This window comes from Chelonia mydas, chromosome 11 (genome assembly GCF_015237465.2).
Source record: "Chelonia mydas isolate rCheMyd1 chromosome 11, rCheMyd1.pri.v2, whole genome shotgun sequence".
Taxonomy (NCBI): Eukaryota; Metazoa; Chordata; order Testudines; family Cheloniidae; genus Chelonia; species Chelonia mydas.
Window position 1 is genome coordinate 60,133,165 of NC_051251.2, and position 18,243 is coordinate 60,151,407.

Sequence of the window (18,243 nt, forward strand, 5' to 3'; positions counted from 1 at the left end):
GAAAGTTTCTCTTTAAAGGATGTGCAAGCAAGAAATCATAATCAAATGCACTTTGGCAATATTAATCTGTATATAAAAATTTCCCAGCCAAAAAAATTACAATTTAAAAGGTAGCTTGACGATGATTTTAAATGGATTGCTTTATCTAAAACTAGATAACGTTACTCAGTGGGATAAACACTTTTCATGCACATTTTCATTTGATGCTGTGGCAATTGTGTACACATCAACACCCTCCTAGTATACAATCCACCAGAAGCAGGAAGAACATGAGGAAAGACATGAAACTGGGAAAGGGTTCGGGGGGGGGGAGAGGCACATTCATGGTTTCTGTCCATGCCACCACATTTGTTAATTCTCATGCATCCAAACCTCTAAAGGGGTTTTAAAAAGGTAAAAGAGGAGAGGGCTGGGAAAGAGCAGAAAAATTACTTTTGTTCTGGGCTGCTGTTAAAGCTCCTTTACTACAGAGCAGCTGGAATAAATTTCCTTAGGAAAACAGAGAGCTGCTGGCCAGTTAAAAAAAGTGTTAACACAAGTACAGCTTACTAGAAAAAACAGTAGTTCTAAAGCAGGGGTGGGCAAAGTTTTTGGCCTGAGGGCCACACTGGGGAATAGAAATTGTACGGCGGGCCATGAATGCTCACAAAACTGGGGTTGGTGTGCGGGAGGGGGTGAGGGCTCTAGTGGGGATGAGGGCTCTGGGGTGGGGCTGGGGATGAGAGGTTTGGGGTGCAGGAGGGTGCTCTGGGCTGGGATCGTGGGGTTTGGAGAGCAGGAGGGGAATGAGGGCTGGTGCAGGGCGTTGGAGCGTGGGGAAAGGCTCAGGGGTGCAGGCTCAGAGCAGTGCTTACCTCAAGTGGCTTCCAGAAGCAGCAGCATGTTCCTTCTCCGGCTCCTATTCGGAAGTGCGGCCAGGCGGCTCTGCACACTGCCCCATCTGCAGGCACTGCCTGTGCAGCTCCCATTGGAGTGGCGGAAGGGGCCATTGGAGCACACAGGAGCCGGAGCGGGGCCATGCCGCAGCTTCTGGGAGCTACATGGAGTGGCCCCCGACCCAGCACCCCGGCTGCAGCGCTGGAGCAGCCCTCAACCCAGCGCCCCAGCCGGAGCGGGACCAAGCCACGTGGTGTGGCCCCCTACCCAGCATCCCAGCCGGAACAGGGCTGAGCCACATGGTGCAGCCCTGAACCCAGTGCTCTGGGGCAAGCCCCAGATCCTGCTCTCCAGCAGAAGCTTGCAGGCCAGCTTAAAACGGCCTGTGGACCATTGTTTGCCTATCCCTGTTCTAAAGTATAATTGGCAAATACAGCCTCAGCCTACCTATTTAGCAAATATGCCCTTGTTGCTTTACTATATCGGTATAATCTATATATAGTCCTTGTCTTCAGATTTGCCCCAGCTTCTCCCTAGGAGCACTTAAATTTTTTTTTTTTAAAATAATCAACGAAATGGTACATAGAAGGTGGACAACAGTGAAGTCGGACTCCTGATAGAATGGATGTGCAAGTCTCTCTACAACACAAAACTACATAGTTTTCCGCATACCATCTGGTCATCACTGAATAGAATCACAGTCCGTACCCTTCATCTCCTCTGGTATAACTACGGGGGTAAAGTAATTATGATTCCCAACATAACGAACAGTGCCAGGAAGTGGACAGCAATATATTAAAACGCGAGGCGTGCTCTTGGGGTGTTACTGACTCTTTTTCCATGCTACAGAAATAATTTAGGAGTTATCCATAACAGGCTTCTGAGTATCTTGTCTTACACTAGGGTGTTTTTTCCAGATTACACCAAGTAAGAGCACTCAAAATAGCAAATTTATCCTTTCTTTCAGTATGAAGACAAACTGTTGCTAGTAATTAATTCATTTGAAGAATGTTATTGTTTTCTGGCAGTATGAGAAAAAGCGTCCATGTGCTTCCCACAGCTTGATTTTTATACCTGTAAAGGGGAGGAGAACAGAAGAGCTTTCAGACTCCACAGACTTTTGACTCCACTTGACTTTTTTAGCCAAGAATGCTAAGATGAATATTACATGCTCTCCAAGAACTTGGAATCTTTGATGGATATTTGCAGTAACTTAACAGAGTATATTTAAAATGAGACAGCCTTTAAAAACAGCCTGACAAGAGGAAAAGTCACTCTAGTAAATGTAACAGGTTGGGGAGGAGGGGGGGGGAAGTCAGTGAGGGAGGGGTGAGCATCAAACTTATAAACTCAGAAGTGGGAGCTGCATTCTATCAACAAGGAAAAAGTCACATGCAGGTGGAAAGAAGATGAATCACCTTGGTCAGCAAATGAGAAGGCTTTCCTGCAATGTTTCTCAGAAGAAGGGATGTTTCCCTGTCCAGATAGGAGTGCTTGTGCAGAAAGAAAGAAAGAGAGAGAAAGAAAATAAGTCAAAGGAAATCAGTGCAGTAATTTTATAGTGTGTTGATTATAGTAGACAAGCAGAATTTAAGCAAACACTTAAAAACCTTCGGCACTTAACTTCCCCACGCAAACTCCTCCCATCCATAAAACTCTAACCATCTCTAGACAATGAATTTCAGAAACACTTTTGACAGAAAGCAAAGGTTTAATAAGCAGCTGTGCTAGTAAAAGACACCATCTTTCCTTTCACCTGTTTTTCAATGGCATAACAATTATAAAATACACGTAAAGAAAATTTTTTCTTACCTGTTACTGATTTCTTTTCTACAAGTTACTGCCTAGGATTTTCAAAATTACCTAAGTGACTTAGGAGCATGAGTAAAGAGACTTACATTACTAAGTCACTTAGACACTTTTAAAAATCCTACCCACATCATGCAAATCCTATACAACTGGGCTTGCTGCTTCTGCTGTGCAGAGATGAAGACAGCATAGAACTGTCAGTCATGGAACCAGGACATGCTGGTCAAGCTTTGTACCCTGGCTCGTTTTCCCAAGAAGAGGACTTCCAAAACTGCAGAAAAAACCTTACCATAATGAGAGTAACTGATAATCCTGAACTATGGCCAACAAATTAAACTTTTCATGTACTGATATTCTCTCTCTCTCTCAATACAGTCCCCAGAAGGATGGGTCAGATTGCCAAATATCTCACAAGTGAGAAATTCACATATAAACGAAGTTTTCTCTCTCCTCTAAGAGTTTGTCTGACAATCATCCACATTTGGGAAGTGACCAAGGGTTAACATTTCCCAGATGAGAGAGCAGATCAAAGACAAAATATGACTCCCTCCTGAACATCTTATGCCAGTAAGACAAAAGTAACATGAAGTGTAAGATCTGATGTCCTTTTGTTCAGGTTTTAGAGCTGTTAAAGCGTGGCTTTCCTTCTTGGGCAGCCATTCCACCAGTAAATTTGACAGAAGCCAAATTCTGCCTGAGGTAGGAGTCTTTGTTTCATGGGTGTTAAATGGCTACCCCATTGGCCAAGAATTTAAATTATACATAAACTGTATCAGCCACACAGGAAGGATATTTTCTTGAGAACTGACTTGACGACCTTCTCTCAAGTCATTCCTGAGAGGTTACTACAATAGGACATTATTGCTCTGGAATAACATGTACAGAGAATAAAGATCTGGAAATAGAGGATTCAGTGTTTCTCTTTGGGGAGATGTCAGTTACTAATCCTAGGGTAAGTAAGGGTAAGAAAGAAATCCCCCTTTGAGCGTTTGATTGGGAAAATGAGAGCTGTTTTAAAACATGTTAGCTAATTTATTAGCATATTTTCAACCACCACCAAGGATACGCCCTAATGCTTAAAAACACACTAGTCATGAACAACCAAGTCCTTGTGTAGACCAGGATTTAAACATGTGAGGGAGAGATGTGTTAGCTAACAAATTCTAATATATTTGAAAAATGGAGTGTAGATACAGTATTGTGTAACTTAACCCACGCTAAGTTGGTCAAAGTAAAGTCTAGACTCACTTCAAGCTTTAATTCAGCCTGGCACATGTTAAGTTACAAAGCGGCTGTCTACACCAGAATTTTCAAACACATTAGTTAGTACGTGTTAGCTAGCACATCCTACGGATCACATCTTCTATGACCATGGCCACCTAATAACTTTTTCAATATCATGGCCTTTACCCATGAGATGCTAAGTGATGTTTAAGAAGTGATAACATTTTAAAAACAACTAATTTTTTCAGTCTAGACAAGCCTGATTGTGGATACTGTATCCTTGTCAAGGAACACAATGCTTTGTTTAAAATGAAAGTATGAGTAAAGAAGAAGTTACTCACCTTGTGCAGTAATGATGTTTCTTCGAGATGTGTCCCTCTAGAGGTGCTTCATTGTATGGGTGCTCCACTGTAGGCGTGCTTGCATCCGTGCACTGCTGATTGGAGAACTTTGATCGCAGTATCCATTAGGCCAGCCCATGTGCTGTTTTTCCTCGTGCTGCACCACGAGGCTAGCCAGCGTGCATGAGCTACCCCCATCAGTTCCTTCTCTACCGCAGACTCATTGACAAGAACTCCAAAGTAGAGGGGAGGAGGTACATTGCGGAGCACCCACAGAGACGCACATCACAAAGAATCAACGTTATTGCACAAGGTGAGTAACTTATTCTACGAGTAGCGTCCCTATAGATGACTCCCGAGCAGTATCTCTTCTGGAGGTCTGTGACTTTTGAGTCAGTTACAGATGACAGTACTATGGAGACGGAGTCCCCCATAATCGCATAATTTTCTGCGAAGGTGTGAACTGATGCCCAGGTCACCGCTGTACAGATTTCTGAGATAGTGACATTCTTGAAGAAAGTGACATATGAGAAGATCAATTTTGTGGAGTGTATACGAATAGTATTTGGAAGGCTCATATTGCAAACTTGGTAGCAGTGTCTGATGAAGTTCGAGATCCACTTGGAGAGTCCTTGGGCTGATATTGCTGAGCCCTTGGAGCTTTCCTCAAAATCGCCTAGGGGATTTTCCTGAAAATCTTCATCCTGTCCAAGTAGAAGGCTAGGGCTCTCCTGACATCTAGAGCATGTAATATAGCCTCTTTGTTGTCATGGTGAGGCTTGGGTAGAAGGTGAAGATGAATCAATTGGTTCATGTGAAACGGGGAGGTTACTTTAGAAATGAATTTTGGATGTGGCCTAAGCGTAACCTTGGCCTGAAAGAATACCATGTGGGGAGATGTGCCATCAAAGCTGCTATTTCTCCTGGCTGAGGTAATCGCAATCAGGAAGGCTGTTTTCACTGAGAGGTACGTAAGCAAACAGGTGGCCAGGGGTTCGAAGGGAGGCCTGGTCAATCCTTTCAGTACCAGGTTTAAGTCCCATGTCCGAGAAGGAAGTTGAGGTTGTGGGAAGGGGTTTACTATGCCCTTGAGGAACCTTTTGGTGGTCGGGTGTGACAGCACTGAGTATCCCTCTACTGGTTGGTGGAAGGCTGTTATAGCTGCTAGGTGAACTCAGAGAGCTTAGAGATAGACTATGCACTGGCCCAAAAAGGGACTAAGATATGTGGAAGAGTCACGGATGTCAGGGAGATTTGTTGGGAAGTACACCAAATTCGAAATCTGCACCATTTTTGCAGGTAGGTACGTCGTGTCGAGGACTTTCTGCTGCGCAGTAATACCTCCTATACTTCCTTTGAACAGGAGCTGTCTAGATGTTCGAACCAAGAAGGAAACATTCCACGAGGCGGAGAACCCCCAGGCTGGCATGTAGGGTATGTCCTCTGAACTGGGAGAGGAGGTACGGAGTGTGACAGGTAAGGGTACTAATTCTGTCTCGGCCAAGTAGGAGTGATCAGAATGACGTGAGCTCCGTCTTTTTATTTTCAGAAGGACCTTCGATAGTAGGGGAAAAGGAGGAAAGACATAAAGAAGGTCTCCATCCCAGCAGAGGAGGAGAGCATTGTCTAGGGAGCAGTAGCGTGGACATATCTTGTTCAGGTAAGTGGTGAACAAGTCTGTGGTCAGTGCCCCCTGAATAGATTGTGAAGTTCTACTGGGCCTAGCTCCCACTCATGGCTGTGTGGGAATTTGCAACAGACTGTCCGCTATTGAGTTTTGTGTGCCTGGGAGGTAGGCCGCTGACAGTGTAACACCACTTCCATAGCCCTATCGCCTCCACAGAAAGAGAAGGTGACCTGGCTCCCCCTTGTCGATTGTCTGTTAGGACTCTCTTGTGTAATACTTTGATCAGTAGGAGGAAATGGGTGCCAGTCTTCCTGACTGCCTTTAGCTCGAGGTGGTTGATGTGAAGGGATATCTCCATGGGTGACCACATTTGTCTTGTGTTGCAATGCCAGTTAGATGCGCACCCCCCCCTATGAGCAATACATCAGTGGTAAGATGTTTGAGAGGCATGGTGTCGATATGCAGCCCAAGGATCCCAGTATGGTCACTGGGGTGGTGATAGCACAGAGGTCAGTGGTGGTGCCCAGGGGTGGCTGTACCGAGGTGGTGGTGGTGGGGCTACCTGAGGGTATGCTCGAGGACCCTGTTGATACTGGACACTGTAAGGAGCCTGGAAGGAGTACTGTGATTCTACAGCCTCAGGTTCGTTATCTGAGCCTTCACTAGAGAGCGGGAGGGGCATGACAGGGCAGCAGGGAAGACTCCCATTCTGTTCGAAGACTTGGTGCAGAAGTCCCGGCACCAAGGAGACTCCGGTATGTGTGATACATGAAGGTCCCTGGAGCGTCTGAATTCCAGCAGTGCCGACTGACTTGATACTGCTGGCGGTACCATGGAAGATGAAGATCTTGTCCATACCGATGCTCTGGTGCCAAATGAGGTGTCGATTATAGTCCCTATGTTAAATTGCATACCGGTAATACCTTCTTAGAGGAGTGCTTACTCCTGTCCTTGTCCCTCAGTGCCATTGACTTGGTGCCCATGCCCATCGGGTCTGTAGGCTTGTCAAAGATACCTGCCTCTGAGAACTTCTGTGAGCCATGCGTACCAGACAGAGGGTCTCGGTGCTGGCAGTACCGAGGATACCAAGCATACCAGAGTGTTTGTGGCTCTCTTAGGGCTCACTGTGGGGATTTTCTGCTCTTTTTCGATATTTGTGAAAGGAATCAGTGACTTGTTTCTTCGCCCCACAGCCTTTATATGTTGAGGGCTCTGGGGAAGACTCATATCTTCCAGGTGACTCGTGGTGCGGGTCCAGAGAGGGTGGGAAAGCCACCTGCACGAAGATAATTTTCTGTCTGAGCTCTCTATCCTTATGAGACTGGGGCCTGATTTCCTGGCAAAGATCACACTTTTATTGAATGTGACCTTCCCTGAGGCAGCGAATGCACTGGGAGTGCTCGTCTGCAACAAGAATCCTCTTTGCAAGAGAGGCACTTCTTGAAGCTTGGTAAGCTGGGCAGACCACACTGAGGGAAGGGTCCGCAACAAGGAAAAAAGTGGAAAAGTCGTTTTTTGTTGTTTTTTTAAAAAGGGGGAGAAGAAAAGAAAAAGAAAAAACTACAGCTAGAACTACAACTAAGAACTAGGAGGCTAGCGAACTACAGAAATACAAATCAAAAGTAATGGTCCTAATGGACTGGGAACAGTTCCGTCTCTAGCCATGGGTGGTTGAGAAGGAACTGAGGGGGAACTAGCCCACGTGCGCTGACTAGCCTCTTGGCGCAAAATAAGGAGAGACCGCACATGTGTGGGCCTAACGGACACTACTACCAAAGTTCTCCAATCAGCAGCGCAGGGACACAACCACAACTACAGAGTACCCCCCACAGGGACACTACTTGCAGAACAAGTGAAGCTTAACTCTAAGGATGTTGTAAAATGTAAATAAAGACTTGCCTGCAAAGTTTCCTGCCCTTCCTAGGAACTTCTGCTCAGCAAGAATAGAATGTATCATACTGTCTTATCAAGAGACTTTACTGAATTCTTTGGTGAATAAATGGGGGAAATACTTCCTATTCAGCTTGGCTAGGTCAGGATGGAGCTCAAGGGTATCTATAACATTTCTCAACATAGGGTCAAAGAATTCTGTTTGAATAAGCTCCTCACTATTGTCCTTGTTGGATTTAATGGATTCCAGCTCGCCCTTTCTTTTGCGATGCAGTATCATGGCTGGAGAGTATGCTTTTCTAGGGCTTTTTACCCTTAGCCTTCTTGGATATCAACGACACAGACAGGTGGGAGTTGGGACCTCACTCTCCCCCCAGGAGGTAGCGCTGTTTCTCGGAAGGAATTTTTGACACAAGGCTGTTAATAGCACCTTACAGGAGACATCTCGTCTGCCCTTCTTCCCCACGCTGGCCATTTCGCCTGCTGTGTGTGTACTGGAGTGGGGGTCGGGAACACATGTTCACAGTAAGGCAAAAGGAAGCCCAAATGCCTCAGGCCACAGAGAAACAAGAAAAGAAAGTTTAGTAGAAAAGGATACCACTGGAGTTGTGTGCGTTTGTTTAGCTGAAAATATAACAAGAGGCCTGCAGTAACAGGAGCTTGCTCTGGAGCACAATGGTTGAGCTGTGGGAAATTGTAGCCAGGGTCTATGGCTCAAGGGGTTCCTCGCCTCAATTACTGATTAATTTTGGGGAGGACTGCCAGACAGACATTCTTATAAGAGAAAAGAAGAATATTTTGCCGGTTATATGAGTACTATCAACTATTGATTTCAGTGAGAGTTGAGGGAGCTCAATATCTGGCAAGATTGAGCCCTAGCAGCACAATTATTCTATTAGCAATCATAGCAGGTATCATCCAGCATAAGTACAGCAGAATCTTTCACAGAGAAGGGGAATTCTGTTCTGTCCAGAAAAGTAGACGTATCCTATGTACACACACACACCTTAAAAATCAGTGCTGGTACACGGAAGTGTAAATTTGCTCGGGGGCATTCTCCCTGCTAAGGTGGCATGTGTGTTTAAAATAAGTTTATTTTATGGCTGGAACTCCAAATGGACATCCTCCAGCGAACCTGGCCACATCATAATCAACACATGCTATCTGGCCTGCGCTGGTCCTCTACAGCCACCCACTTTATCTCAAGGGGGCTTTGCAGTCTCTGTACTGCTGCAATCTTCTTCCGAACAGTAGGTTTTTCATCTCAGGGGAAATAAACTGGCCTAATCCCTAGATAAATTTGGCCCTTTTCACTCGTTTGTTCAACCACAAGGAATAGGGAGCCTTGGATAAAGGATGATAGTTTAATGGTTCATTTAGTTGTCCGCATTAGGTATAAGCCCAGTTCCCAAAGAGGGATAGAAATTTGCAACCCTTTGAACGAATGGTTAGTGGGTAAACAAGCTGGCATCATTAAAAACAGGCTTTTACAAAACAAAAGCATTTCCATCACATATGTGCATAAGAACCTTTTTTACTACAGGATTGCTTTGAGGGGCTGGACCTAGGTATTTTTGAAAAGTAAAAAGTCTATAGTATCTGTTCAAGAAAAAGCCAAATGAAGAACTAAGTGGATTTTGTTCCCATTGCTTTCCTGATCTGCAGCAAAAATTAAAATACAGATATTCCTTGAAAAGGAGGTACTTAGAAAGCAGTAATAATGAGTTTGTTTGGACTGATTCTGGCAATCAAAGTCTGAGCTAGCAAATCGATGGCACTTAAACTGCCAATATGAATTTGAGCTGCAATGACATGCCAAAGGGCAAGAAGGGTATAGTCCTTCTTTGAAAATCTATGGTGACCCTAATTCTGGAATATTATATTTACTTTTGGGCACCTCAAATTCAAAAACATGTAGGGAAGTTAGAGGGTGTATGGATAAGAGCAACAAAAGTGATTAAACCAGTTGGAAAAATCGATTTATGAGATTTAAAAGAATACATTATAGCTTGGCAAAGCAACAACTATGTGTGACTATAACATTCTTCAAATACTTGAAATGAATAAATACCAGAGAGAGGGGAATAATTTAGGGTGGTCCAATGGAGTATTAGGCACGAGAAAATAACTAAGAAAAGAATTAGTTACAGGGTTATTTTTGTTCCATTTTATGGGGCAAACTTAGTCTGCACTTTAAAACCACTTAAAATCTATCTAATACAGAAAACCATTTAATTCAACTATCAATCTCAAAACTTTTGAGATTGATATTTGTTAAGTTATGGAATAACCTTCCAGAAGCAGTAATGGAAACCTCATTGCTTGAAACATTTCAAGACTGACTGGATACAAAGCAATAAAAATTTACTATAGCTACAATTCTGCATTGGCCCCCAGGGATGGACCAGATGACTCATTATCAAATTTTTCCTCTCTAAATTCTATGAGTCTATGCTACAAAAATGCAGGTCAATATTTTGACCTTACAAACCCTTGACACATATTATCCTTTTAAGTATAATCCTAAATGAATGTACATCTAGAAATACCATTGACATAAAATTCAGAAACCTAGATAGGAGTTATGGCATACAGATAAAAATAAAATTTGCATTAAAATTTGCTACTCCAAAAGGGGTGAGTAAAATCTTTTCATGGTAACTCTTCCATATTTCCAAATCTTTAATATATTTAATACATCTGGATTATCAGATATTTCTGTCCTTTGCCAATCCAACTTTAACTTAATACGTTAGAACAAGTAGAAGGCAGCCAGTGGAAGTAAATTCTACCTGACTGCTTTTAGAGTCTAAAAATTATATTTAGACAAAACAGTAAAAAAAGACACAATATAGTATTCCTTAATGTAGCCATATTTAGTGTTTGCCAGGTGGCCAACAAAATCCTGTGTTCCACTACATTTTTTTCCTGCTGTGATAGTTGATTCATTGATTCATAGCGTAGACGGCCAATCAGTTTCCTATAACTAAAATACATTTCCCACTGTTTGTCCAATAAAAAAAGCACACTTCCTTCCCTTAAGGGTAAGGTCTGTAATACTGCAATCAGGTAGCATACCATTGGACACTAGAAATTAAAAAGGCTTGAAACAGTCTTTGAGATGATTAAGAAAAATGGTTAATTTAAAGACAACCCCCTACCTCCCTGCAACATTTATCCTCCCATTAAAATAAAGAACAGAGCATGGTTAGGAGAAAAGGGTCCTTCTAGCAGGGGAGTAAGGGAGCGAAAGCACTGCATTAGAAGACATTCCATTCTACTTTAGTTATGCCATTTGCACAGCTATATCTAGAATACTCAAATAATTAATGTTTTCCAGTCAATACATACATGACTTATGCACATATATGTAATCAAGACCAAGTCAAGCAGAGTGTCCATAGAGTTTGCTAAATAGGTAAAATGATCAGATATTTCTAGCCCAGCTTCTTTCACAAAGTATTCATTCAAGCCAAAAATTATACACACATTGTACACATGGCTAGAATCCCTCTACTTGATTTATTTATAGGGAAACATTCTGAAACACCATCTTTTCTTTAAAGACATCTGATCTTGACTTTACTTGGACTGAATTTTCTTAACCTCTCTTTCCCAAGTTCTTTTATAAAATAAAGCTATTAAATCCTACATGCAATGGAAAGAGTGGGAACGTTCTTGAAGAACTTCATCCTGCTGATGGCTAGACGAAACTCATAAAATTAGCTATTTGCAAATATTCAAATACTCCATGTTTTCAAATATTCCATGCTTTCAGTGAAGCAGTTTTAGAGAGTCAGCAAACTCTTATGTCAACTACTATACACCATAAAGGTGTAAGTAGGTGAACTAGCTTCTGTGAACAATGTGGGAGATTACTGCATTATTTTTATAAAATGTGTGACTCAGTTTAGTTGTTCAGTCTTGTGCTGCTTGTTACCTGACCTCAGCAGGTTAACTTCTTTTCAGAGACACCCACTGGGAGTGAGGAATGGGTGGATCAATGCACCAGTGTGTGTCAATTTGCCATACCGGGGTTGGGTGAAAGGACTATTGAGACATATTGGCATGTGAATAAATCCACCTGGGCAATACAATAGATATGCTAAAGAGGTGGACAAATCAAAAAGACTGGTTCTACAAGTTAGCTGGCTGGCAACTAAGCAATGGGTCATCTGGTGGAGGACTTACATTGCCTGACAAGGTTAATCCAGAAGTCACCTAAGGAAGGGAACTGAAAGTTGTAAGAGACAGGGTCATAACGCAGAGGTCATACAGATTCCATGTGCAGAAGAGAGGAAGGATCCTGGATACCTTAGAAGACTCTGACCAAATCTCAAAGAACGCTCAAGAGCAGTGAGGAAATGAGGCAGGGAGTGGTTTTATTGTTTTTTCTGGTTCTGTGTATTTCTTGTGCTGTCTAAACTAATGAATGATTGCTTTTGAAATCCCGTTGCAAAGTCTATTTGCTTCAACTATCCAATGTCCTTGAAGAGGTGAACTGAAAACCTGAGTGGGCACAAGGTGGGAGGTCTTGGTAAGGGGTATGCTTAAGCTACTGAAGAGTCTGGAGGCGCCAGCACCAGTTTCAGGGCCTGGGCAGTTGGACTGCAGGGTCTCCGAAGGGGTGCTAGGCAAAGGATCTGTATCCTGAGCGTATGCCTAAAGACCCAGAGCCAGAGGCAGTGCTTGGACTATGCTCAGACTCAAGAGGATTAAGAGTACAGGGGTCCAGTATGGTAGAATCCAAACAGCAGCTTAGTGAGTATCCTGCTGGGGGAGCTTGATGAGGGCTGTGACTGCTTTCTGCAAGGATCTCACTGCAGGATTTCTTCACAAAAAGTTTCCAGGTGTGGTCTCATCACAATTAGTGTAAGCAGTCCAATGTAGCTTGTTTTGGTCATCACAGAAAAGGCAAAAACATTTAGCGTAGAATGAAGGAAAGAAGACTGATTTTACAAGTCAGCATTATATATTCTTGTAGCTGATCTTCTTACCAGAAGCACTCTCTTTTCAGGGACCATGTTTACAACACACACAAAAGGAACTCACTATGTTTGAGTGGTTTTGCACAGTAAAGAATAAATTGTCAAACTATTTTTAAATACTTTCCTTTTTTAAAATTTATTTTAAAAGGCCAGAGATAGATGCAAAGGGAAACATATGGTGAGAAGAAAACAAAGGAGTGAAATTACAAACAGAAAATGTAGAAAACGAATATATATATAAATAATGTATCTGAACAGGCAATTCAAGCTACATTAAGTTTTTTGTTAATAATAGTATTTCAATTTTTTCAAGTTGTAACTTTACAAGTTGCACTTAGATACCATAAAATGAACACTATAAAAAATTATTCAAATCAAAACCAAGATTCTCTGACTAAATAGTCTCATCCGATAAAAGATTTATAAAAACCTAATCCATATCCTTCACAACAACCCTTAAAATTACAAAACTGAAAAACATTGCAAGCTATCACATGCATAATAATCCTTGAACTTCAAATCTAATCCAAAGAACTGAAAATCAAACAAATACAGAAATAGGGGATACCTCTTATAACTCTACCAAAATTAATCTCAAACACAAGCAGAAAAAAAAAAGATTTAAGCACGCAAATGTGTTAACACAACACATTCTATGAATTACCACAGGTTTTATGTAATGTGTGTGTTATGTTGTGATGACAAGAGCTAAATTTGAATAAAATGGACATTAAGTTCCTTTTAATTTCAATAAATATTTTTAAAATGTAAATTACTTTTCACATCTAGTTCATTCAATAAAAAACAGCTTGCCTTGATGTTCATAAAAACATGGCATATGTATTTTGTTCCAAATTACTTTTAGGACTTCAAAAGATTTCCTGCATTCCTTCCTTCCTTGAAAGGAAGGGACACATCCATTATCTTCAAGCCTAAATACCAAGAGAGGTTCATGGACCAGCTGTTGTGTATAGCATTTAATAATATTTTCAAAGAGCCCTCCACACAAACACTGGATGTTTATGCTATTCTAAGAAGAGATTTCAATGCTACAAGTCTATTTGCTCCTGTTCACAAATACTGCAAACATTTATAACTACAGAGCAGTATGACCAAGCACGTTTTCAAGCATTTAGAATATCAACTTCTATACAAAACACTTCCACCCTACTGTTTACATGTACTTGACAGCTAAATAAGATAAAAGGTCATATGTACCATTTCACTCAGTGTTTTCTTGTAAGAATGTAATTAAAACTAATGTACACGTCAAGCGACATTATGAGCTGCACCACAAATCTTTTGCCTGTGTACTGGTATTGACAATTTCTCCTTCCATGGTAGCGAAATACTCAGTTACAATTTGGTAGTCTTAACCTATTTGAAAGAAGGGAATGGAGTTGGTCTGCTTCATATTTTTTCTTTGCTATAAACAAAGAACAGCTCAGACTGAGACTGCAAATATTTATATTAATCTCAATTTATAAACAAACAAAAAAGACACTCCCATCTATCTCAAAGGGATATTTATGAATCATCTAAGACTTCTGAAGATTCTAGTAAGAGCTTTAGCTTTCCCAAAAATAAACATGAGACACAAAATTGTAAGGAAGTCTTTGTTGGACAAGATAAAACAGATGGACTCAGAGGACTCACACATAGCATGATGATGATCACTGGAAAGTGCTGTGTTGAAGTGTATTGAACTACAGCAGAAAATCTTTTGAATATCCCAAACCAAACAGTTTCCCCTCCCCTTTCACAAAGAATTGCAGTTTCCTTTTTAATAAACTCAATGGACTGTTTTTAATTCCTGAGGTTGGTAGTGCTCAAGAGAGGAACAAACTTCAAGTCAAAAAAAAAGAAAAAAGGCTGCATGAAATTCCAACACGCACCCAAGTGTTTCACACAGTAATGGAATGGATTACTTCTTCCCAGTCACATGTCTAAAACGTGCATCCTGGGTTGCAAATTTATACATATAGACAAAAATCTGTCCGTCAACCTGTTTATTTACAAACTGAATTCTTTAGGAAAAAAACTGCTTTTAAAATATGCACATAAAATATTGCATCTTGCAAGAATATGATGCTCAGAGTTACTACACAACATGCCATACACTTAAGATTGGCAGAATTATTTTTTTTTAATAATTTCAATAGATATCGATATTTATTTTTAAGCATTTTTTTCTATTTTTATCTATTTAAACTTTCACAGCTGTGCAAAATTATGGCTTTTAAGCTTTTTATCCCAATTTTTATCTATTTAAATTTTCAGAATTGCAGGAAACCACTGGGGAAAAAAAATCAGACAATGGGGGGCATGGGAAGTCTCACAATTATTTAATGACCGTAGGTACTGAGATTCAAAAAGTTATAGCTTTATAACCGTTAAATCACAAATTGCCAACATCACCTGTCCAAAAAGTAAATATCCTTAAAATCAAACACTAGAATTGTCAAGCAACATTTTTCTTACTTTGCCCATAAGTAAATTTCGATGATTATCAATGGAAATACTTTTTCTTTGAAATTGACATTTACCGACAAAAAACGAATCCTTCTAAGCCTACGTACACACTACTATTAGACATGAAAACCCAGTTAACTAGGGCTTAAGTGCATTGCCCAACTTTACTGAATGCAAATGAGCTGCTTATTTCATATCAGTTCCTTTATCTAAGGAGGTTGCTCCTTTGAAGTTAGAGACTTGAAGGATACTATATGGAGCAATCTCTCCATTCAGAAAAAGGTGGAATATACCTAGAAAAACTTATGTTAAATTATGATCCTGAAGTACATCTGATATATCTAATTATGTATTATTTGACAGATTTATAGCCTTTACATTATCCAAATATTAAAATACTGTACTACTGTAAACAAATAAGTTTATATATCTTTATACTGTTACTATAGACATTACGTAAATATTAACAGTTTGATGCAAATTTCACAATTCTTCCCCTCAAAAAATCTTCTGAAATTGCTTAAGAACTTACTCTTTAACTTGCTATTCTTAGCTTTCTGTTACAGAGTAGATTTAATCTATATCTAAAGCCTGTTCAAAGTTTCACAGACAACATCCTTTTAAGGCTCTCTTTATGGAATGATTCACCCCAGTACATGGAAAATGTGTGGATCTCAGTAACAGCAGAACATCTTGCTACATTTCTTATGAAGTCATCTACATTGTAAATGGATGAGGTCCCCACTAAACTTTTTCCTTTAAAATTCAGTCAGTGCTACTTCATTCAAGTCTACAGAAATATACTGCAATGACAACATAGCTATTGAAATTTACAAAGCAATTTTTTCAAATACACTATAAAAAATCATAAAAGATGTTTAAGGCTACACTCTGCCCAGCCATTCTGTAATCTTACTGCACTTGGTCCATTTGCTCTTGGTCCATTACTTAGACAGATGGAAAACAGCACATCAGAGCAAAAGATATTTACCAATGACAAAGATCACAAATATTGTAGACAAATAAAACCTAATCACAAATTTTGCATGAACAAACAGTAACAGTAAAGCCATTAATCAGATGTTTAAAAAATAAGAACTAAGTCAATATACAGATGTAAGAAAGAATGACCAGCAAGAACAACAACAAAAACCAAATGTACACACAGAAAAGTTCCTACTTAGTGTTGCAAGGAGAAAACCCATATAGGTTTTTCTGTATATTTTCATTCACAGAGTAATTATTCTATACATATGGAAAATACTAAAGCAGGAGTATTGTATGCCATTATCCAGTTGACTGATTAATTCCTTTTATACAGAAATTCATCTATTACTAGGATATCTACATTTGCTGTGCTCTTGTCTAACTTATCTTCTACAATGACTTTACCAAAGGGAAAAATCCTGAAAAATGTCCATGTAAAACACTGGGTTATGGATAAATAGTTTTTCACCAGAAGTTTTTCCAAAGACTAACATGACTGATCAGGTTTCGGATTTTGGGTTTTTTTAACTTTACTTTTATGACTAATGCAGAAAACCTATGTATTGAATCTAAATAATATTCTATTTTCATGAGATTCTCTTGTTTTATCAAGCCCTATTAAAATATATTATGAATACTAAACGGTTTGCCTAATTTAGCCAGCTGAGGGCATTGTTGTGCAACTTATGCTTTACAGATTCATTGTAAGAACTAGAAAGATGTTTTACAATTCCATTTTTAAATCATATCTATTCTCGGTGACAAAAATTTAGAAAGGGGATGTGACCAGAAACAGTGACATCTGATAAGAAAAACCCACATTTTGACACTCTTGAAAATTCCATGTAAAGGTCACTGTACTGTAATTTCAAATTGTAATAGTATTTCCTAGTCTTCAGACTCTAGTTTTTAAGATTCAGAATTACATCGTACTTTTGAAGAAAAATAAGTCTAATTTGAAAGACTAAAAAATGTAAATAAGTTTAAATACATTAAATTCTGTAGACAAAAGACTTGCCTACCAAACTGAGTTTTTATACTTTTATTCTAGTGTTATAAATAAATACTGAAGATTTTAGACCTGGTTCTGCCACTAGCCTGCTGGGTGACCTTGGGCAAGTCACTTCACCTCCACAACCTTAGCATCCCCACCTGTAAAACCAGAACAATGCCATTGACCTCCTTTGTAAAGCTCTTTGAGATCTATGGATGGAAAGCACTGTATAAAAGTGAGGTATCATAATAAATCATAGAACGCATCTAGCGGAGAAATCTCCTATTGCACCCTTCCCTTGGAAGGGCTGAAGCTTTGCTATCAGCAATCAGGCTTAACACGCTGTTTTAATTAGAGTGTAAATAGCTTACTCAAACTAGTACATTTGGGAAGTAATTGCTAGAGGATAGGGAAGGATCAAGTGTAAGGAAGTCTGCAAAAAGCTACAGATTATGATACAGGCTCACTACAGTCTCCATTGCTGAGGTGTTAATGGATAAGGCTCAAATCACTGATGCAGTTTCTAATTACAAGGGGCACTGGTATAGCCACAGGCGCACAAAAAGGAGAGAGACAGACAGACACGTCATAACTTACAGGAGTCAGCTCAGCCTCCTCTTCTGTGAAGTCAATGTGACGCTTGGACTGCCTGATGGGATGTCCCACAGAAACATTATGCTGTGAAAATGAAGGAATTGGGGAGGAGGAGTAGTGGGAAAATGAAAGAAAAAGGAAGAAGAGGAAAAGGCACCATTTATTATCATGCAGGAAGAGTGGGAATGAGCAGTGATGTGAACCAGTAAAAGAAAGAGAAGTGAAAATAAACATATCAAGAAACATGCAACATCCCTGTTCCCACCCTGTTTTGCAACAGCCATCAATACTTTTTAGGGATAAGAATATATTCTTATTTTCCCCTTCCACCTACAAAAAAAATACACAATTTGTTTGTGTATTACATTCTAGGCTATTTTCTTTCCTAGTAACCAATTTCTGATGAGTATATTTCTTTATTTTCATATAATATGTGTTAAC

General features: G+C 40.1%; 1 protein-coding gene across 8 annotated transcripts in view; it reads right to left on the reverse strand.

The window, feature by feature from the left end:
* RAPH1 (Ras association (RalGDS/AF-6) and pleckstrin homology domains 1) overlaps positions 1 to 18,243 on the reverse strand; it is a 162,192-nt gene that overhangs the window by 46,509 nt on the left and 97,440 nt on the right. For 3 of the 8 annotated variants that reach the window (XM_037912272.2, XM_043524886.1, XM_043524884.1), the window contains 2 exons: positions 17,806 to 17,886; positions 2,295 to 2,369 (listed from right to left, as the gene is read on the reverse strand). The exons of 3 other annotated variants lie outside the window; for them this stretch is intronic. In XM_037912272.2, coding sequence (XP_037768200.1) covers positions 2,295 to 2,369; positions 17,806 to 17,886 — 156 coding nt within the window. The remainder of the gene's footprint in view (positions 1 to 2,294; positions 2,370 to 17,805; positions 17,887 to 18,243) is intronic. 2 more of the 8 variants (XM_043524887.1, XM_043524885.1) reach the window with 2 other exon arrangements.